We start from the raw sequence: 23,175 nt of genomic DNA, 5'->3' as shown, positions 1-23,175 counted from the left end.
GTTACAACACATAACTGCAGTCAGGTCAAGACCCTGGTGAGGGCGACGAGCACGCAGTTGAGCTTCTTGAGAAGGTTTCTGACAGTTTGTTTAGAAATTCTTCACTTCTGCAAACCCCCAGTTTCATCAGCTGTCCGGGTGACTGGTCTCAGATGATCTCACAGGTGAAGCAGGATGTGTAGGTCCTGGGCTGGCGTGGTTGCACATGGTCTGCTGTTGTGAGGCCGGTTGGACACTGCCAATTTCTCTAAAAAGACATTGGAAGCGGCTCATGGTAGAGAAATTAACATTCAACTCACTGGTAACAGCTCTGGTAGACATTCTTGCAGTCAGCATGCCAATTGCACGCTCTCTCAACTTGAGACATTCGTGGCATTGTGTTGTGACAAACCTGCACATTTTAGTGGCCTTTTATTGTCCCCAGTACAAGGTGCATCTGCATAATGATCATGCTGTACAATCATCTTCTTGATATGCGACACCTGTCAGGTGGATGGATTTTCTTAACAAAAGAGAAATTGTTCACGAACAAGGATGTAAAAAAAAAATAGTGCATATGGAACATTTCTGGGATCTTTTATTTCAGTTTATGAAACATGGAACCAACACTTAAGTTTTATATTTTTGTCACACACACACCCTTCAGAAAGTATTCATACCCCTGGACTTATTCCAAACGTTGTTAAAGCCTGAATTCAACAGACTTTAATACCCCATAATACCAAGCAAAAACTTTTTTTTATTGAAAATGAAATACAGATATCTAGCTTAAGTATTCACACCCCTGATTCAACACGATATAATTATATTTGGCAACGATTAAAACTAAGCCTCAGAGCTTTCCACACCTGGTACAAAATAATTGTAAAATGCTTCCAAGGTCTGTCAAGTAGATCATTGCTAGACAGCCATTTTCAGTTCTTGCCATAGATTTAATACAATTTAAGTCAAAACTGTAACTAGGCCACGCAGGAACATTAATAGTAATCTTGGTAAGCAACTCGTGTATATTTGACCTTGTGTTGAAGTGTTGTTGGATTTGCCCCCAACATAACACTTTGTATTCAGCACAAAAAGTGTAATTCTTCGCAGTTGTACTTTAGTTTATTGTGAACAGGATGAAAGTTTTGGAATATTCTTTACCCTGTATAGACTTCCTTTTCACTCGTTTGGGTTTGTATAACTACAATGTTGTCGACACATCCAGTTTTCTCCTTTCACAGCAATTAAACTGTTTTGAAGTCACCATTGGCCTCATGGTGAAATCCCTGAGCGGTTTCCTTCCTCTCCGGCAACTGAGTTAGGAATGAAGTTATTTACTCTGGATGGTGTATCAATACACAAATACGCACTACAAAGATATAGGTGTATATCTTTGTAGTGCGTATGTGTATTGATACACCATCCAGAGTAAATAACTTCATGCTCAAAGGGATACTAAATGTCAGCTTTTTAAAAATGGATTCTTACCCATCTACCAATTCGTGCCCTTCTTTGCAAGGCATTGGAGAACCTCCTTGGTCTGAAATTCACTGCTAAACTGAGGGACCTTACAGATAGAGAGAGGTTGTCATTAAAAACAATAATGATATAGAGTGAGTCCATGCAACTTATGCACATTTTTAATCCTGAACATAATTAGGCTTGCCATAACAAAGGGGTTGAATACTTGATTTAAGCTTCTATACATTTCTAAAAACACAATTCCACTGACATTATGGGGTATTGTGTGTAGGCCAGTGACAATCTCAATTTAATCCATTTTAAATTCAGGTTGTAACAATGTGGAAAAAGTCAAGGGGTGTGACTACTTTCTGAAGGTCCTGTAGGTCAGGGATATGAGTAATCAATGAGGCAGGTGGTTTAACTCAACACTTAATTGTATCCATTCTAGTCAAAGAGCAAAGAGAGCAATCAAAAAGCAATGTTGCCAGCATACGGTTGTTATTTTGCAGTCCATTTAGAACTAAGATACAGGGCACAAAGGAAATTGGGTGTTTTCCGGTGGGGTCTGAATTATTATGTGCTGTTGGTCTGTGGTAGAACTGCAGAGAAATCCAGCGACATAGGATCCTCTTCCTCCGCTGAGAGAACACGATCAATCTGCTGCTTTAATTTATCATCCAGCAGGGCAAGGCCTATCGTGAAATAATCCTGCAACAAAATGCAGTGTTTAGAGACAAGATTAGCACAAAGACAATTCAGTCAAGTGGGCCTAATAACATTATGGAATATATACAGTGCCTTGCGAAAGTATTCGGCCCCCTTGAACTTTGCGACCTTTTGCCACATTTCAGGATTCAAACAAAGATATAAAACTGTATTTTTTTGTGAAGAATCAACAACAAGTGGGACACAATCATAAAGTGGAACAACATTTATTGGATATTTCAAACTTTTTTAACAAATCAAAAACTGAAAAATTGGGCGTGCAAAATTATTCAGCCCCCTTAAGTTAATACTTTGTAGCGCCACCTTTTGCTGCGATTACAGCTGTAAGTCGCTTGGGGTATGTCTATCAGTTTTGCACATCGAGAGACTGAAATGTTTTCACATTCCTCCTTGCAAAACAGCTTGAGCTCAGTGAGGTTGAATGGAGAGCATTTGTGAACAGCAGTTTTTAGTTCTTTCCACAGATTCTCGATTGGATTCAGGTCTGGACTTTGACTTGGCCATTCTAACACCTGGATATATTTATTTTTGAACCATTCCATTGTAGATTTTGCTTTATGTTTTGGATCATTATCTTGTTGGAAGACAAATCTCCGTCCCAGTCTCAGGTCTTTTGCAGACTCCATCAGGATTTCTTCCAGAATGGTCCTGTATTTGGCTCCATCCATCTTCCCATCAATTTTAACCATCTTCCCTGTCCCTGCTGAAGAAAAGCATGCCCAAACCATGATGCTGCCACCACCATGTTTGACAGTGGGGATGGTGTGTTCAGCTGTGTTGCTTTTACGCCAAACATAACGTTTTGCATTGTTGCCAAAAAGTTCAATTTTGGTTTCATCTGACCAGAACACCTTCTTCCACATGTTTGGTGTGTCTCCCAGGTGGCTTGTGGCAAACTTTAAACAACACTTTTTATGGATATCTTTAAGAAATGGCTTTCTTCTTGCCACTCTTCCATAAAGGCCAGATTTGTGCAATATACGACTGATTGTTGTCCTATGGACAGAGTCTCCCACCTCAGCTGTAGATCTCTGCAGTTCATCCAGAGTGATCATGGGCCTCTTGGCTGCATCTCTGATCAGTCTTCTCCTTGTATGAGCTGAAAGTTTAGAGGGACGGCCAGGTCTTGGTAGATTTGCAGTGGTCTGATACTCCTTCCATTTCAATATTATGGGATGTTTAAAGCTTGGGAAATCTTTTTGTATCCAAATCCGGCTTTAAACTTCTTCACAACAGTATCTCGGACCTGCCTGGTGTATTCCTTGTTCTTCATGATGCTCTCTGCGCTTTTAACGGACCTCTGAGACTATCACAGTGCAGGTGCATTTATACGGAGACTTGATTACACACAGGTGGATTGTATTTATCATCATTAGTCATTTAGGTCAACATTGGATCATTCAGAGATCCTCACTGAACTTCTGGAGAGAGTTTGCTGCACTGAAAGTAAAGGGGCTGAATAATTTTGCACGCCCAATTTTTCAGTTTTTGATTTGTTAAAAAAGTTTGAAATATCCAATAAATGTCGTTCCACTTCATGATTGTGTCCCACTTGTTGATTCTTCACAAAAAAATACAGTTTTATATCTTTATGTTTGAAGCCTGAAATGTGGCAAAAGGTCGCAAAGTTCAAGGGGGCCGAATACTTTCGCAAGGCACTGTATATATATGGACAGAGAGGGAAGTACTACTGTACCTTCTTCTTTGTGGAAGGCGCTACCACTGGAGGATTGAAGGTCATGTCTTTAGCTCTGTAGTCCTCAAACAGCTCCACTGGGTGCCTGAGAGGTGTTAAAGGTAATTTACACCCAACAGAGGCTAGCGCTTTTACATACTGCACATGCACACATCTTTGGTTAATATCGCACGCACCGTAGAGAATGTCTTCAGGGTTCAAACACATTTTGACAGATGGAATTTCATTACCTTTAACCAAATTGCCAAGACAACAATTGGCAGCGTCTCTATGTATGTATAAAAAAGTAAGCACGACACTGGGAGGCTGCGCTCTGATCCCATGTACCATCTCCTGTCGTTGTGCAAGGCACTTACACCCCCCCCCCAAAGTACAAAACCTGTTAGGGAACTATAGAAGTGTATTAATTCAACCATTAAAAAAAACAAAAACAAGCACACATGACTTAAAAGCCAAACATGCACGAGTAGAATCAGAGGACAACACACAGTCTGGGACTTATTCCCATTGTGGTCCTCTACTGGGGCTGCAGGATTTGATCAAGCCCTGCTCAGACACATCAGAGACAGAGGTCCGGTTGAACAGATCATTTATAAAAACGTGGTTTTGTTGGCGGGGGACTGGAATAAAAGCCTGCGTACCCATTGGCTCTACTGGAGGATGGTTGACCACCCTTGATGTATAAAATTACAACCAAACACGTTATGCCTTTTGAAATAATTTGCTCATTCAATATATCAAAGATCAAATGGCTATGGTAGTCTACAAATCTTTTTATTCAGCTGAAGCAAGCCCACAAATGTTCTTCAGGAAATGTACCTTTTCTAGTGTAGTCATATTTAGCTATCTTAGAAGTGTATACTTTGAAGGGTGACTAGTATCTTGAGTTGCCATGTCCCAATCAACAAAACAAGTTTTGAAGCCACATAATCCGAAAGAAAGGCTACACCTAATATTTTTTCCTAAAATTACTGTTCGATTCACAGCAATTGAACCAAACCCCAACTAATACAACGATCGTATTGGTTGGGGTTTGGTTCAATGGCGAAGTGACTCATTCGTTGTGTGGCCTTACTTGCGAGTGTCGGAAGAGAGTTTTTGGGGACACGACGAAAACAAATACCGTAATTGCTGGACTATAAGCTGCTACTTTATTCCCACACTTTGAACCTCGCGGTTTATACAATGATGCGGCTAATTTATGGATTTTTCCCACTTTCACAAGATTCATGCCGCCAAAAAACAGCACCGTCACATAATGTGACGGAAATCGAGCGCGCTCAAACTTCCCATCATTCTGATTACGGTAGTCATTTTGTCACCCTCATCATGGCAAAGACACGGAGAAATGCATATGATGCAGCTTTCAAGTTGAAGGCGATCGATCTGGCTGTTGGAAAAAGAAATAGAGCTGCTGCATGGGAGCTTGGCCTTAATGAGTCGATTATAAGACTTTGTAAACAGCAGCGTGAGGAACTGACTCAGTGCAAAAGGACAACAAACCTTTCAAAGGGAAGAAAAGCAGATGGCCCAAAGTATTTGCAGCCACTCGACATCAGCGTAAATCGTGCATTTAAGGTGGCGCTCCGTGTTCAGTGGGAGGCTTGGATGACAAGTGGGGAGAAATCCTTCACTAAAACAGGACGCATGCGAAGAGCAATTTATGGTCAAGTCTGCCAGTGGGTCCTGACAGCGTGGAGCATTGTCAAAAAATCCACTATCATCAACGGGTTTCGAAAGGCTGGACTGCTGCGTGTTGAAGGGGCAGCATGAGCTCAGCGGGGTATTTGCCTCCGGATGAAAGTGAGAGCGACAATGAAAACGATCCAACATCGAATGAAGCAATTCTGAGGCTATTCAACTCCGACACCGAAGGAGATGACTTCAGTGGTTTCAGTGCACAGGAGGAGTCTTGGTAGGCTACTGTTTTAATTTTTGTTACAAGCCGTGTTTCGTTAAAGCCTATTTATTTTTGTTACAAGCCGTGTTTCGTTTAAAGGCTGTGTAAAGTTAATTTGTTTCAATGTACCGGTAGGCACCTGCGGCTTATAGACATGTGCGGCGTATTTATGTACAAAATACATATTTTTTAATAATTCAGTGGGTGCGGTTTATATTCAGGTGCGCTTAATAGTCCAGCAATTACGGTAATAAAGCGTTAACTAGACAAGATATGTACAAGATATGTTTTGAATTCGCTGTCTCGTTATTAGTCTGTTCTCCATCATATTTTATAGGCCTACCTAGGGTGACCACATTTACAAATGCGGGACAGTGTAGCCTACATAAATAAAAACTCAAATCCCCCTCATGGTGTAGATTTTTTTTAGGCATCGGGAACGCAAATAAAAATGACATTCCTCAAACTTTGTACCGACAGATGTCTTGAATGTTATTATAGAATTGGCCAGTGCATAAAATTCATCCTCCAATTGCAACGTCTGCCAATGCCCACACATATTGACTCAAGAAATTTCAAAATAAGCCTTCATTGAATGATATTTCACTTTTACTGGTGAAACGTCCAAACTGCATCTGCATGCCAATCATTTGATCTCAATCAGTTTCATGGGAATATGCATTTGGGTCTTCTTGAATTAATATTTTGTGAGCAAATTAGAGCAGATGGTAAACTAATATAGCCTTCCTGGATTTTGTTTCAATCAAAGCACTTTCTGCCTAGTGGCACTCGCTGCTGAGTTTTGGCCACATTAGATTTATTTAGTTACTTTTCAGCTTAATGTCCTAAAATCTTTTTTAATTAGTTACACCCCCCAAAAAACACCTAACATTACACTATGCTACTAGATTTGGTTCGGTTGTGTAGAATACTAAATAATGATTGTGATATTCCAAGACATCAATTCAACACCATTGTGTGAAGTGGCAGAGCCACGCTCTTCGTCAGAAGCATGCTTTTTGTAAGTTTCAGTTAGGCCTAACTGTTTGAGCTGGAAACGTTCCAAAGTTGAGCTGAAACAATAAAATGTTATTGGTTGACATGACATTGGCCTATGTCTTGTCTTGCGCTGCGCAGAATATCAGATAAACAATGATTGGAGAAGTGTTAACCTGTTAGAGCTCTAGGGGCGCTATTTCATTTTTGGATAAAAAACGTTCCCGTTTTAAGCGCAATATTTTGTCACGAAAAGATGCTCGACTATGCATATTCTTGACAGTTTTGGAAAGAAAACACTCTGAAGTTTCAGAATCTGCAAAGATTTTGTCTGTAAGTGCCCCAGAACTCATTCTACAGGCGAAACCAAGATGATGCATCACCCAGGAATTAGCAGAATTTCTGAAGCTCTGTTTTCCATTCTCTCCTTATATGGCTGTGATTGCGCAACGAATGAGCCTACACTTTCTGTCGTTCGCCCAAGGTCTTAGCAGCATTGTGACGTATTTGTAGGCATATCATTGGAAGATTGACCATAAGAGACTACATTTTCCAAGTGTCCGCCTGGTGTCCTGCGTCGAATTCGGTGCGCAATTGCCAGCTGCTTCTACTTTACCATTTGATTCAGGGGAGAAAGCATGTGTCCAAGAACGATGTATCAATGAAGAGATATGTGAAAAACACCTTGATGATTGATTCTAAACAACGTTTGCCATGTTTTCAGTCGATATTATGGAGTTAATTTGGAAAAAAGTTCGCGTTTTGAGGACTGAATTTTCGGATTTTTTTTGGTAGCCAAATGTGATGTATAAAACGGAGCTATTTCTAATACACAAGGAATCTTTTTGGAAAAACTGAGCATCTGCTATCTAACTGAGAGTATCCTCATTGAAAACATCAGAAGTTCTTCAAAAGGTAAATTATTTTATTTGAAGGCTTTTATGTTTTTGTTAATGTTGCGTGCTGGATGCTAACGCTAATGCTAACGCTAAATGCTAACGCTAGCTAGCTACTTTTACACAAATGATTGTTTTCCTATGGTTGAGAAGCATATTTTGAAAATCTGAGATGACAGTGTTGTTTACAAAAGGCTAAGCTTGAGAGATGGCATATTTATTTCATTTCATTTGCGATTTTCATAAATAGTTAACGTTGTGTTATGCTAATGAGCTTGCTGATAGATTTACACAATCCTGGATACAGGGGTTTTTTCATAGCTAAACGTGACGCAGAAAACGGAGCGATTTGTCCTAAACAAATAATCTTTCAGGAAAAACTGAACATTTGCTATCTGAGAGTCTCCTCATTGAAAACATCTGAAGTTCTTCAAAGGTAAATGATTTTATTTGAATGCTTTTCTGTTTTTTTGTGTAAATGTTGCCAGCTGAATGCTAATGCTAAATGCTACGTTAGCCATCAATACTGTTACACAAATGCTTGTTTTGCAATGGTTGAGAAGCATATTTTGAAAATCTGAGATGACAGTGTTGTTAACAAAAGGCTAAGCTTGAGAGCTAGCATATTTATTTCATTTCATTTGCGATTTTCATGAATAGTTAACGTTGCGTTATGGTAATGAGCTTGAGTCTGTATTCACGATCCCGGATCCGGGATGGGGAGATCAGAAAGGTTAATCACCACCAGTACCACACCCGTTATGATACATGTTTTCATTAGTGCAACATGACTGCAAGAGACAGGTTGGAATGTCTACCTGCAAAAGGGACAAATCAACCTTTTTTTCTAAATTAGTGGTGTTTGAATTTGTTGATCAAACGCGAGTGAGATGAGGGCAGTGGGAAGGTAGACACCTAAAATGGCGGGTAATTCAAGAAAGGCCAGTACATTGCAATGCATTTACAAAATAATACATATCGGAGCAGTCAGCATTGCACATCAAGACGCTAAACTTCAACACGTTTCGACTACTCGAGTCTTCCTCAGGCAGCTTTGTGGAGGGAAGAGGACGTGTCTCTAGAAATAGAGGTGGGGACAGGGAAATAACTACCCAAAAGGTATGTGGACACCACTTCAAATTTGTGGATTTGGCCATTTCAGCCACACCCGTTACTGACTTGTATAAAATTGAGCACACAGCCATGCAATCTCCATAGACAAACATTGACAGTAGAATGGCCTTAAGAGCTCAGTGACTTTCCACGTGGCACCGCCATAGGATGCCACCTTTCCAACAAGTCTGTTTGTAAAATTTCTGCCCTGCTAGAGCTTCTCCGGTCAACTGCAAGTGCTGTTATTGTGAAATGGAAACGTCTAGGAGCAACAATGGCTCAGCCGCGAAGTGGTAGGCCACACAAGCTCAAAGAACGGGACCGCCAAATACTGAAGCGTGTAAAACATGTCTGGCCTCGGTTGCAACGCTCAGTACTGAGATCCAAACTGCCTTTGGAAGCAACGTCAGCACAATAACTGTTCGTCGAGAGCTTCAGGAAATGGGGTTCCATGGCTGAGAAGCCGCACACAAGTCTAAGATCACCATGTGCAATGCCAAGCATTGGCTGGAGTGGTGTAAAGCTCGCCACCATTGGACTCTGGAGCAGTGGAAACGCATTCTCTGGATGCGGAGGAGTATTTCTATCTGTAACTAAGCCCTTTTGTGGGTCGGCTCCCAAGTGGGTCTAATTTATTTATTTAAATTGACCGATTTCCATATTTGAAATAACTTGTTGCGTTTTATTTTTTGGTTCAGTATACAAAACAAATCTACAACATCACGTCAGTGTATAGACGCAACAAACGTGGGACATGATTGTTTGGTTGTAGGATGCGGGACTCTCTGGCACAATTTGGGACATGTGTCACCCTAGGCCTTCTGCTGTAATGTCCGGCTGTCACTCTCTTCCCTTGAACAACGGCCAACTAGTCTCGCACACATGCAACTAATGCGCGCGAACACAGGCACACTAAAGTGTCCTTCCCATCCTGGATGATATGTAGATTTTTTTATTTGATTGATAAAAGAAAAACGGTGCCTAAATAAATTACATGAATAGAAATTCTAATTAAATTACTAAAACTTTTTCTGGCCTGGATTTCTTTGGACTTTTCCAGGATTTTCATGACCATACAAACCCTGGGATTGTATGAGTATTTGTAAAAGAACTGGAGGAGCAGCAACTGGCTTTTCAGAGGATAAATGAAATGTGAGATTTGAAGTTTGGGGATCCTCTCGTTCTTACCTTCTTGCAAGTTGAACGATTAGCGCTCCAGATCCTTCACTGGGAGCCCCTGCACAGAGGTGAGTGGCAAACCTCCTGACCACTGGGTGGTAATGTCTCTGCAACACAACAACAGCAACGCCATCAGCTATACCTGTGTGTGTGTGTGTGTATTTGTTTTTGTTTTTTTGTGCGTGTGCTTTTTGCGTGTTTACCTTGAGTGTGTGTAGCTCCCACAGGGCAGTGTTCTGAGGGTTGCAGTACTCTGGCTCATCCAGCTCAGGAAGGAACACCCCACTACCCTGAGCCTCATTGTCCAGGAGGATGTCACACTTGGGGAAGGTCTGCGAAGAGAGGGGGAGCACAGTCTTATTAATCACACACACACACACACATATATATGGTCACTCTTCATGGACTCTCTCACACACACAATCTCTCTCCATAATACACGCAGATGCACACACGATAAACACTTACATGCATCAACGTCCTGTTGGATGCCAGGATTCCCACGGTAGCGTTGGGCAGTGTGTGCAGACTGAGCGTGCTCAGTCTCTTGACGAAGGCCAGGGCACGCTGCAGGGTCACCTGTTTCCTGCGCTTGGTCAGCATCACGTCGAGACAACGCAGCACGATGCTGATGTCATCATTAGATGCACCTGGGAAGAGCATCCACATTATTTAAAGGCCCAGTGCAGTCACAAACTAGATTTTCCGGTGTTTTATATACATTTCCACACTGAGGTTGGAATAATACTGTGAAAATGATACTGCCCTTTCAGTGTAAGAGATTTTTCAAATACACCCTGGGGGGGGGGGAGTTTTGGCCTTCCATGGTGACATCACCATGCTGTAAATTAATTAACAGACCAATAAGAAAAAGTTCCACAGCTCTCTGCCAATAACGGCACATTTTCCCCACTCGGACCACTCCCAGACAAATTCTTATTTGAGAAATCGCTCTTTGCTAAGAAGTTATTTCTGTTTCTTTTTGACCATTTTAATTCACAGTAAGGTATTTAATAGTACCCAGAAATGATATGATATTGAGATACAGAACAGCTGCACCTTTTAACACTTATGAACAGTCACTCCAGGTACAGGTGGACCTTCAGAGCACAACGGATCTAGTGTCAACGAGCCAGACATGGGTTTAAATAAGCTCTTGGGTGGTTTGACTTACCAGCATTGAGTTTGAGCAGCGTCTTGTACAGGTGGCTGTAGAAATTCAGTGGGTCAATATTGAGGACATCACCTATCCGCAAAAGAGGGAAATTAATTAAAAGGAACAGTATACTACGTCAACGTTCGTGATCCGGGACTGAGATAAATTACTGCGAAACAACACATTTAAGTTCTACGTGGTCCGTCTCCTAAATCAGCATTTTTTAGTGTCTGACATCACGCACCATATTGCCGCAGCAATATGTAGCTAGACATGTTTGAGTCGCATCGGAGATCATTTTAGCTAACCCTAAATATTTTCCTAACCTACCACATTAATTCTCCTATTGACCCTCCAGGAGATTGGCGCTAAGATGGATACAAACGTTTGAACAATTCAAAAAAATCCCGTGACACCCGAACGTCACGTGACCCTAATACGATGTAAGCATACTGTGTCTAGAACACATAATCAGCAATTTACATCGCCATGATGAAGTATATACATTTGCTGTATATACATATCGCTGATGGGCTAAATTTCTCAAAACCAAGTGAAATCTCAAAAATAGTGTCCTGACATATACATCCAAAATATGGATTTGGTTCAAAAAAGTGAACCTATCCTTTAAGCACATACAGTATGTAATATACACAGTATTCAGTGAGGTTAGACCATCACCGACCTTGACCAGAGAGAATGTTGAAAGCTGTCTGAATGCAGTGAAGGCTTTCCCGATAGGTCAGATCCTACAAAGAAAAAAGGTCATTAGCCAATGATACACGATGATGTGAATAGTATTTTGATAGGATTGGTAGAATATGTATACTCACTCCTGATTGGATAAGATGTTGAAGAACGTTCAACAAGTCATCAAAGAACTCCAGGTTGATTAGATGGGCAAACCTTATGAGAAAAATATTTTGTCTTAAAAGAAAGCCTCCATATTTCATAAACAAATATTTCCATTTGTCAGGAAGTGACTCATGTCTCTGGGAACAGGTAGCCTCTCTTACTTTGCTAGACCTTCTAAAACGGAGGGAAGCAGGATAGACTTCTGAGCTTTCTTCAGTATTCTGAAGTATATCAAGAACACTATGTTCAAGGTCTCTGTGTGCTAGGAGAGAGAGAACAATTGGAATGACGGTTAGACCTTTTGTCGTGAGAAGCGCGAAAGTGTTTTCACAAAAACAAATTGAGTCATTTCAGGCCTGTTGTAACTTTGGGGAATAAACACTCACCAGTTTGAGCTTCTTGTCTTTGCTCTCTGATGCCTCAGCCTCTAGCAGCTCTTTCTCTAGTTTCTCTTCAGCCTTCTTCCACTGTAAGGATGACAGGACACATCCATTACACTCTTCTCACAGACACATCAAAAAAAAATTACACTCACAGATTGTACACAGACAGACACAATACAAGCAAGGCAAACTGCAGTCAGCTTGTGCAATACGTTAGGAAATAAAGAACATTGTGTTCTTCATTTCACCTGCCACAATATTACGATGCTTACGGTAGTCGCCAGTCACGTGGTATTTTTTTTTTTACAAGCACACAACAATGAGTCACTCACTATTGTGCAGCATGCGCCAGGTGATCTAATTACTGTATGGATTTCACAACTAAATGTTTGCCAGCTAGATCTCATAACTATTACGAGAATTGTCTGAAAACGGTGCCCCTTGTGTTCAGTGCCGGTATTACCAACTATCCCGGTATGGCACAAGGTATGACAATCTGGATACCTCCCAAGCCTAGTACAAAACCAAAAGATATTGATAGTTTTAAGTCCGTAATTTTGTGCAATTGATGACCAATCCGAGCGAAAAACACTTTAACCAGGTGCTGTAGACTAGAGTGCCCATAGGGTTGTGCAGCAGGCTGAACGTTTGACGTCCCTACACACAGGTGCGTGGGCTACTGACCTTCCTTTGCATCCTGGACAGATTCTTCTTTTTGTCTTTATAGTTCATGAACTTCTTTTTGGGAGCTGTGTCATCTGTATCTTTCTTCACCTCCACCTCTTTTATCCTCAGGCAGAGGAGAACCTTGAGTAGCTGTGGGGGTGAAGAAGTGGGAACATTTTAGATGTATTTCTTTAAGAGCCATGTCATAAAAATAAAAAAAATAAAAAAACTTGAATAGTAGGTGAATAGTACCTCTGGTCTGACGTCATAATTTCTGCTTTTAACCAGTCCGGAGATAACTTTGACTGTCCCAAGTGAGGCATGGCCCTGTTTGTCCTGCTTCAGTAGCTTCTTGACTGCTTCACAGCACATGTCAGACACCTGGACAGACAACATAACGCCAACTCAGTCAGACAAGAGACAAACACAACCCTTCATATATCTAAGATAAAACCGCGGCCTTCGATTGATAGCCAAATGAATCTTAATTAAGAGAAACCCGCCTCTACAGAGCCCACTCCCATTGTAAAGTCTATAGCTAATATTGTAGTGAACACCACGTGACAAGATGTAGAACTACGGGCTTGATACGGAGCCTCCCAGACTCACCCTCTTGACAGGGTCGTTCATCAGGGGCACCACCGTGACGATGATGTTGTTGTGGAAGTTGAAGTGTGGCAGGGCCACCAGCAGCTCACAGATACAGCGGATGGCCACCTCAGCCAGGCCCCTATAAGACTGCAGTGACACAGCCTCGCTCCTCTTTCTCTTCTTCTGCTTCCAGTCTACGGGGCAGGGGGTGCACACAGCAAATAGTTACAACCAACAGCAGCCACTCATTAATATCAACTAGTCACAACAAGTCATCAATGTCAACCAGTCATAACAAATAGACAAATTGGCTGACACCACGAAGATGATGTGCGCGCGTTGATGTGGACCGGAAGGTGTGCGTTGTGATTCTGAACGGTCAGATAGCTCGCAGCAATGTCAAGAAGCTGCCGTGTGGGGAATTGTAGGTGGCTCATTTCATCTCGTTATTGATATCCTGTCTTGTTTTGAGGTGTTTTGACTGATGTCATGTCCATTAGCCAGTCCCAGCAAACATTAGCCAGTCCCAGCAAACATTAGCCAGTCCCAGCAAACATCAACCAGTCCCAGCAAACATCAGCCAGTCAGAACAAGTCATCAATATCAACAAATAGAGATAGAAGTGGACTACCTTTGACCGTTTGCTCCAGGTTCTCCAGGTAGAACTTGTACTGGCTCACCAAGCCCTCCTCAAACTCCCTCAGTTGCTGGGTCTCTTTCTTCACCTTTGAGGCTTTCTCAGTCTCTGTCAGGGGTCTGATTCTGTAGGAGGGGACGATGTCCTTGAAGACCTCCATCAGAGAGACCATGACCAGCTTTCTGACCGTAACGGCCACATAGGGGTCGGTCTCCATCAGCATGGCTCGCAGCTCTTTCAGCTTCTTGATCTGAACAAAGATGGAAAGTTCAGACATTGGCTTTACACAGAAAACATCAATACCAAGAACAGTGAAACAAAACATTTCCTAAGTCTACTTCTCTCTGCTATGTGATTATTGGTCTATGTGACATAAAATAATAATATTTTGCCATGGGGACTAGGAAGCAAGAGTAGCCCGAGGAGTCTAACGCACAGTTCACACGCCAAACTTATGGCGAGTCGAACTGAATAGAAGTAAAGAGCGGGTTGGCACGGTCGAGAGCTTTTCCTGACGTACCAATTGGTGTCATACAACAGCTCTCAACACCGCAGACTTCCTTGTTGGTATCAGGTCAAATTCAGGCATAACAGCAACCTCTTCTGTGTTAAAGAAAGCACAATTTGTTGACTTCTGTGATCGAAAAAGCCTTGGTTTCATGCATGTCAACATCAGAAGCCTCCTCCCTAAGTGTGTCTTACTCACTGCTCTAGCACACTCTGCTAACCCTGATGTCCTTGCCGTGTCTGAATCCTGGCTCAGGAAGGCCACCAAAAATTCTGAGATTTCCATACCCAACTATAACATCTTCCGTCAAGATAGAACTGCCAAAGGGGGAGGAGTTGCAGTCTACTGCAGAGATAGCCTGCAAAGTAATGTCATACTCTCCAGGTCCATACCCAAACAGTTCGAACTACTAATTTTGAAAATTACTCTCTCCAGAAATAAGTCTCTCACTGTTGCCGCCTGCTACCGACCCCCCTCAGCTCCCAGCTGTGCCCTGGACACCATTTGTGAATTGATCGCCCCCCATCTAGCTTCAGAGTTTGTTCTGTTAGGTGACCTAAACTGGGATATGCTTAACACCCCGGCAGTCCTACAATCTAAGCTAGATGCCCTCAATCTCACTCAAATCATCAAGGAACCCACCAGGTACAACCCTAACTCTGTAAACAAGGGCACCCTCATTGACGTCATCCTGACCAACTGGCCCTCCAAATACACCTCCGCTGTCTACAACCAGGATCTCAGCGATCACTGCCTCATTGCCTGTATCCGCTACGGAGCCGCAGTCAAACGACCACCCCTCATCACTGTCAAACGCTCCCTAAAACACTTCTGTGAGCAGGCCTTTCTAATCGACCTGGCCCGGGTATCCTGGAAGGACATTGACCTCATCCCGTCAGTTGAGGATGCCTGGTCTTTCTTTAAAAGTAACTTCCTCACCATTTTAGATAAGCATGCTCCGTTCAAAAAATGCAGAACTAAGAACAGATATAGCCCCTGGTTCACTCCAGACCTGACTGCCCTCGACCAGCACAAAAACATCCTGTGGCGGACTGCGCTAACATCGAATAGTCCCCGCGATATGCAACTGTTCAGGGAAGTCAGGAACCAATACACACAGTCAGTCAGGAAAGCTAAAGCCAACTTCTTCAGGCAGAAGTTTGCATCCTGTAGCTCCAACTCCAAAAAGTTCTGGGACACTGTGAAGTCCATGGAGAACAAGAGCACCTCCTCCCAGCTGCCCACTGCACTGAGACTAGGTAACATGGTCACCACCGATAAATCCATGATTATCGAAAACTTCAACAAGCATTTCTCAACGGCTGGCCATGCCTTCCGCCTGGCTACTCCAACCTCGGACAACAGCTCCCCCCCCCCCCCCGCAGCTACTCGCCCAAGCCTCTCCAGGTTCTCCTTTACCCAAATCCAGATAGCAGATGTCCTGAAAGAGCTGCAAAACCTGGACCCGTACAAATCAGCTGGGCTGGACAATCTGGACCCTCTATTCCTGAAACTATCCGCCGCCATTGTCGCAACCCCTATTACCAGCCTGTTCAACCTCTCTTTCATATCGTCTGAGATCCCCAAGGATTGGAAAGCTGCCGCAGTCATCCCCCTCTTCAAAGGGGGCGACACCCTGGACCCAAACTGTTACAGACCTATATCCATCCTGCCCTGCCTATCTAAGGTCTTCGAAAGCCAAGTCAACAAACAGGTCACTGACCATCTTGAATCCCACCGTACCTTCTCCGCTGTGCAATCTGGTTTCCGAGCCGGTCACGGGTGTACCTCAGCCACGCTCAAGGTACTAAACGATATCATAACCGCCATCGATAAAAGACAGTACTGTGCAGCCGTCTTCATAGACCTTGCCAAGGCTTTCGACTCTGTCAATCACCGTATTCTTATCGGCAGACTCAGTAGCCTCGGTTTTTCGGATGACTGCCTTGCCTGGTTCACCAATTACTTTGCAGACAGAGTTCAGTGTGTCAAATCGGAGGGCATGCTGTCCGGTCCTCTGGCAGTCTCTATGGGGGTGCCACAGGGTTCAATTCTCGGGCCGACTCTTTTCTCTGTATATATCAATGATGTTTCTCATGCTGCGGGCGATTCCCTGATCCACCTCTACGCAGACGACACCATTCTATATACTTCCGGCCCGTCCTTGGACACTGTGCTATCTAACCTCCAAACGAGCTTCAATGCCATACAGCACTCCTTCCGTGGCCTCCAACTGCTCTTAAACGCTAGTAAAACCAAATGCATGCTTTTCAACCGTTCGCTGCCTGCACCCGCACGCCTGACCAGCATCACCACCCTGGATGGTTCCGACCTTGAATATGTGGACATCTATAAGTACCTAGGTGTCTGGCTAGACTCTAAACTCTCCTTCCAGACCCATATCAAACATCTCCAATCGAAAATCAAATCAAGAGTCGGCTTTCTATTCCGCAACAAAGCCTCCTTCACTCACGCCGCCAAACTTACCCTAGTAAAACTGACTATCCTACCGATCCTCGACTTCGGCGACGTCATCTACAAAATTGCTTCCAACACTCTACTCAGCAAACTGGATGCAGTTTATCACAGTGCCATCCGTTTTGTCACTAAAGCACCTTATACCACCCACCACTGCGACTTGTATGTTCTAGTCGGCTGGCCCTCGCTACATATTCGTCGCCAGACCCACTGGCTCCAGGTCATCTACAAGTCCATGCTAGGTAAAGCTCCGCCTTATCTCAGTTCACTGGTTACGATGGCAACACCCATCCGTAGCACGCGCTCCAGCAGGTGTATCTCACTGATCATCCCTAAAGCCAACACCTCATTTGGCCGCCTTTCGTTCCAGTTCTCTGCTGCCTGTGACTGGAACGAATTGCAAAAATCGCTGAAGTTGGAGACTTTTATCTCCCTCACCAACTTCAAACATCTGCTATCTGAGCAGCTAACCGATCGCTGCAGCTGTACATAGTCTATTGGTAAATAGCCCACCCATTTTCACCTACCTCATCCCCATACTGTTTTTATTTATTTATTTTTATTTTTCTGCTCTTTTGCACACCAATATCTCTACCTGTACATAACCATCTGATCATTTATCACTCCAGTGTTAATCTGCATAATTGTAATTATTTGCCTACCTCATGCCTTTTGCACACAATGTATATATAGACTCCCCTTTTTTTCTACTGTGTTATTGACTTGTTAATTGTTTACTCCATGTGTAACTCTGTGTTGTCTGTTCACACTGCTATGCCTTATCTTGGCCAGGTCGCAGTTGCAAATGAGAACTTGTTCTCAACTAGCCTACCTGGTTAAATAAAGGTGAAAAAAAAATAAAAAATAAACAACGTTTATTGTACTAAAAAGGCAAAGAAAGACGACTCGCACACCTGTGCAGTGCGGAAGTTAATGTTTGCAACCATGAACATGATCCGTTTAATGTGTATCGGTTAACGTAATCTGTCTTCAGATTTCATAACTCCCTTTTACTAAGGAAGCCCGAAGTCTCCTCATCCCTAAAATAAACCACGATAGATAAGTTAGCATGGCGATATTATGTGCAACGCAGACGTTCCATTTTCTCCTGAGATTGAAAAACTAATTGTATGTTGATGTAGTAGTGCCCATCGGTTTGAACGTGTTGAAGTCGTGTTTTTACTGTCAGTTGCTGGTTTTAAAAAACACCAAAAACTCCACTAACCATGATCCTTTTAGTGTTTCTGCCGTCACAGAAACAGACCCTGGGTCTGTTCTAACATCTCCACCTGCGAATCCAGGGTCATCATTGTGCTTCCGTTGTGGGTGCGGTAGCGAAGCAACCTTTATTTGCATGCAATTAACATATGTATCACCATTTCTCCCGACAGTGGAAAAACTGCTCTGGCGCGCAACATGAAGCAAGAGGCGTGCTTCACATGCACTGTACTGAGCTGTCGTCAGAGGTCCGACAAGGCGTACCGCGTGGTTTCAGACGGCACTCAATTCCCGCTCTTCCAAAGAGAAAGTGATGTATTTTTTGGGGTTCGGTGCGGAGATGCAGGGTTGTTCGAACCAGGGCTTACGTTGGTGGTGGGGTCTGAGAGGATGTCTGATCCCAGACTAGCGATTCGTAGTTTCCTGTTGGTCAGCTTCTGTGTGCGGAGCGTCAGCTGCTCCTGAGGGGTCAGGGCCGGCCCGGGCATAGCCTCATCCTCTGTGGAAACATACCAGCAACAGAGACAAGCACCTCATCTACTGATCAGGACTGGGCTACCAATAGTTGGTCTAACAATACATTCTACACAGAGAGGATGACTGACTCAAGTCAATAAGGGGTTCATGGTGCTGGTACCGTTTTCAAATTGCTCCATGCCAGTCGGGGCATCTCCTTCCTCCTCCTCAGCCTTTTTTTCTACAACTAAAAACAAGACAAAGCAATCCAACGCAATTGTATCAATAGAGCTGTAAATTCTAAAAAACTTTTAAACAATAAGACTTAGGTGGAAATGTAAACTTACAGGTGAAGATGTTCAGGGATAACACATATTAATCATCCTACCAGGTTTCTCCATGCTCTGAGGGATGAGGCCTCTAATCTTGTCTTTGATTGGCAGGAGGTGAATGACCTCCTTTTCCTCTGTTAGCTGCATCTTTCTGGGCATCTTCTCATAACTCTCTGGCCCCTGCTGCTCCCCCTTGCGCTTTTTGGCATGCACTGGACCACTGCAGGTATTCAAGTAAGGTTAAGTGAGGAGAGAAGTTAGACATAGCTATACATTTCAACATGTGTATTATGATCTACTTGTGATGGGATGTACATGAGATTGACAGAAAGATGGTACATAATAGTGATGGGGGGATACAGTTACATATCAGATATCATTTGAGACGATATGTGCGCTAGATGGCTGTACCTGCACCAAAATGGCAGTAGTTTTCCTTCATAGCTTGTTCTCCATCTTATTTTTAAGTAGGGCGCTAATTTGTTTTCTGCACTTTTATTTCCATGACTGATAAACTCGTTTTCTATAATCTCTCTTGTCCCTCTGCAGCAGACATATGGTGAGCAATCCCTTTGGAACATACGATCGTAATAAAATAACAATATCGAATCGCAATACATATTGTATCGGCATCTAAGTATCGTGATATTTTTCACATTATTGACAGTATGAAGCTTGGTGGGAGAAAGGGGACTCACTCAAGTAGCAGAGCAAAACTATAAACACGGATGTTACACATGGACTGACGGACTACATTTAACAAACCGAACATTGAAATAGCGTTACAGAAGGCAAGTACAACCCCAAATCGGTCCGTCAATCAATCAATACCGAAATATTAAGATACGGTATACCGCCCAGCCCTACATGTGTATACAGACCAGCCCTACAAAAAGACTGTATGGACTGTGTAATTACCTTGACGACAGGTCTCTGGTAAGGAAGGAGGCTTTCTGAGCCATTGCCTTGATCTGCTCCAGGTCATCTTCCTCCATCATGTCCATTGGCAGGGACTCCACAAACTCCTCCTCCTCTTCATCCTCTGTAACAGAAACCAGACAGGGACATGTAATTAACGACACCAAACAGGACTCAAAAAAACAATAGACGATAATAACTTTATATAGGTTACGTAATTATTTTGATGCCATAGTGTGGAACAGTGCACGAATTGGAAACCAAACTATACTGATTACAGTACATGCATCATTCAGCTTGAGTGCTAGATGTCAGGGCCTAGATGTTAAGCTATACTACTGTATGGGTGGGTCGTCATACTGCACACACCTGGCCTCTTCTTGTAGCGCTCCAGGGGGAGGGGGGTCTTCAAGACAGCATCTTTGATAGCTGCCCGGAGCTTCTTCTGCTCCTTGCGGTGTTTCTTGTCGGTGCTCTCTTTCTTGAACTGACGATTCTTTAGCTTGTTGTCAAGCTTCACATTGCTCGTCTTCAGTAGCCTGCGAAAGCTCGGCTTCCTCTTCTTACTCCTTGGCTGTTGGTGAGAAAAGGTCGTCAGTGCTTTGTATTCATAAGGACAACCTGGGTGATGATTTGGGGTTGAATAGTTACGAGCTAGTACAGCTAGACTTGACTATGGTATGACATGAATGCATGTCAAGCAATGTGAATTCTTATATAAGCAAACAACACATAGCTTGGGTTCCTCTCTGGTGAAAATCACTGTCAAACCTGCAAGTTGCAACTAGTTAGCTAATAGTTCGTGTAACGTTATTTCTATGTAGTTGAAGCAATGGTGACAGGCTGTTTACAATAGCCCAATTTCTCGAAAATATGTGGATAACATAGTGTCCACTAAAATAATGATGAGTAACAGTAGTTGAAAAACTGTTCAGTGTAAATTACAGACATTCTGCTGACAAAATGAGTAACTACATAGATAGTAACGCTGCTAGCTAGCTAATGTCTATCTAGCTAGCTATCTAGCTATAACACGATGTACTTACCGGAGCCATCGTAAAATACTTATTTTAAAGATGGAGCGCTTGTTTAAGTCGATATCAAATACGTTGTCTGAAGTGTATTACAATAATAGTTAGCTATCAACTGTAAAATGTTCCCACACGTGCGTTTCTTTCCTTTTCCGGAAGTATATATTTTTTTCAAAGTAAAGATCATGGAAGTGTGTTCTCTTCACGGATGAAAAAATAATCTAATAAAAATAAATGCCACCTAGTGGTCGGGAAGACCTGTTTGCTTGGGTGTGTTGTGGGTGCGTACACCGGCAGTAAGGAAACACTGACTGTCTGGGAATAAATAGACAATATTTTAAAAATGCAATTATCATATCTTTGATTTATTCACATAATTCATAACTTCTGGTCTGATACAGTATCACAGAGGTACTTTTTAAAATTCATTTCAAATATATTTACAATTGTTCTAACATAGTAGTATGAAAACTGTACAATAGAGCATAGAAAAAATGCAAAAGAAACAATATACAACTTTTTTTATATCCAATATATAAGATATGAAAAATGTCCTGTAGAACCATGAACTACAGCATTGATTAAAACATATGTTGCATCTCAACATATAAGTCAAATGTAAAGTAACAAAAGATGCGAGCAACATCACAAACAATGTTTTAAAAGTAAATTATGTTTCATGAATAGGTGCTTTGAAGGGTCTCATTGCTCTTTCATTCACAACAATATTAGAGCTTCACTGTGGATTCATTCACACACAAAAGCAAAACAGAAACTTCATGTGTCACACGTTCTCTTTTGCACTTTCTATGGGTCTTTCGGAAACAAGTGCTTACTGCTCACTGTAATGAAAACCTATTACTGTTAGTTTAGTTGAGCAGAAACTATTCAATGTCAAGCTTCAGAGACTTAAGAAATGCATGGGCTGTGTCACTGTTTTCATTTTGTTCCATGTTGTTATATTGGCTTGGTCCATTAAATCATATACTGTAAATCTATGCTTGGAGGTGCATTTTCATTAAATATCTTATGTTAGTGAGATAAAATCCACAGGTGTAACTAAGGGCCTCACTCAAATAAGAAACTCCAGACTTTTGTGATGGGACTAGATAGATGTAATGAATTGGGTCTAACTTCAGTATGTCATCATACAGTACCAGTCAAAAGTTTGGACACCTATTCATTCAAGGTTTTTTCTTTATTTTACTATTATTTTAGAATAATAGTGAAGACATCAAAACTATGAAATAGCATATATGGAATCTTGTAGTAACCAAAAAGTGTCAAACAAATGTATTTTACATTTGAGATTCTTCAAAGTAGCCACCCTTTGCTTTGATGGCAGCTTTGCACACTCTTGGCAGTCTCTCAATCAGCTTCATGCGGTAGTCACCTGGAATGCATTTCAATTAACAGGTGTGCCTTGATAAAAGTTAATTTGTGGAATGTCTTTCCTTCTTAATGTGTTTGAGCCAATCAATTGTGTTTTGACAGGGGTGGGGGTGGTTTTCAGATGATAGCCTTATTTGGTAAAAGACCAAGTCCATATTATGGCAAGAACAGCTCAAATAAACAAATAGAAACGACAATCCATCATTACTTTAAGACATGAAGGTCAGTCAATCTGGAAAATAACAAGAACTTTGAAAGTTTCTTCAAGTGCAGTCACAAAAACCATCAAGCGCTATGATGAAACTGGCTCTCATGAGGACCACCACAGGAAAGGAAGACCCAGAGTTACCTCTGCTGCAGAGGATAAGTTCATTAGAGTTAACTGCACCTCAGATTGCAGCCTAAATAAATGCTTCAGAGTTCAAGTAACAGACACATCTCAACATCAACTGTTCAGAGGAGACTGTGTGAATCAGGCCTTCATGGTTGAATTGCAGCAAAGAAACCACTACTAAACAACACCAATAAGAAGAAGAGACATGCTTGGGCCAAGAAACACAAGCAATGGACATTAGACCGGTGGAAATCTGTCCTTTGGTCTA

General features: G+C 42.3%; 1 protein-coding gene across 1 annotated transcript; it reads right to left on the bottom strand.

Moving 5' to 3' along the window:
• Positions 1–559: 559 nt before the first annotated feature.
• On the bottom strand, positions 560–21,360 carry noc3l (NOC3-like DNA replication regulator). Its single transcript, XM_021575789.2, has 20 exons — positions 21,197–21,360; positions 20,520–20,724; positions 20,151–20,274; positions 19,289–19,452; positions 19,082–19,147; positions 18,813–18,943; positions 14,235–14,490; positions 13,622–13,797; positions 13,265–13,393; positions 13,031–13,162; positions 12,350–12,430; positions 12,125–12,225; positions 11,942–12,014; positions 11,794–11,857; positions 11,127–11,198; positions 10,421–10,602; positions 10,156–10,284; positions 9,962–10,059; positions 3,869–3,953; positions 560–2,154 (listed from the first exon to the last, which is right to left on the bottom strand). Exons 1-20 carry the CDS (start codon positions 21,203–21,205, stop codon positions 2,020–2,022), a joined length of 2,412 nt encoding a protein of 803 aa, XP_021431464.2. The 5' UTR covers positions 21,206–21,360; the 3' UTR covers positions 560–2,019.
• Positions 21,361–23,175: the final 1,815 nt, after the last annotated feature.

This window comes from Oncorhynchus mykiss, chromosome 20 (assembly GCF_013265735.2).
Source record: "Oncorhynchus mykiss isolate Arlee chromosome 20, USDA_OmykA_1.1, whole genome shotgun sequence".
Lineage (NCBI taxonomy): Eukaryota > Metazoa > Chordata > Actinopteri > Salmoniformes > Salmonidae > Oncorhynchus > Oncorhynchus mykiss.
The sequence above is the reverse complement of the archived record's forward strand: the minus strand, read 5'-3'. Positions and strand labels throughout refer to the sequence as shown.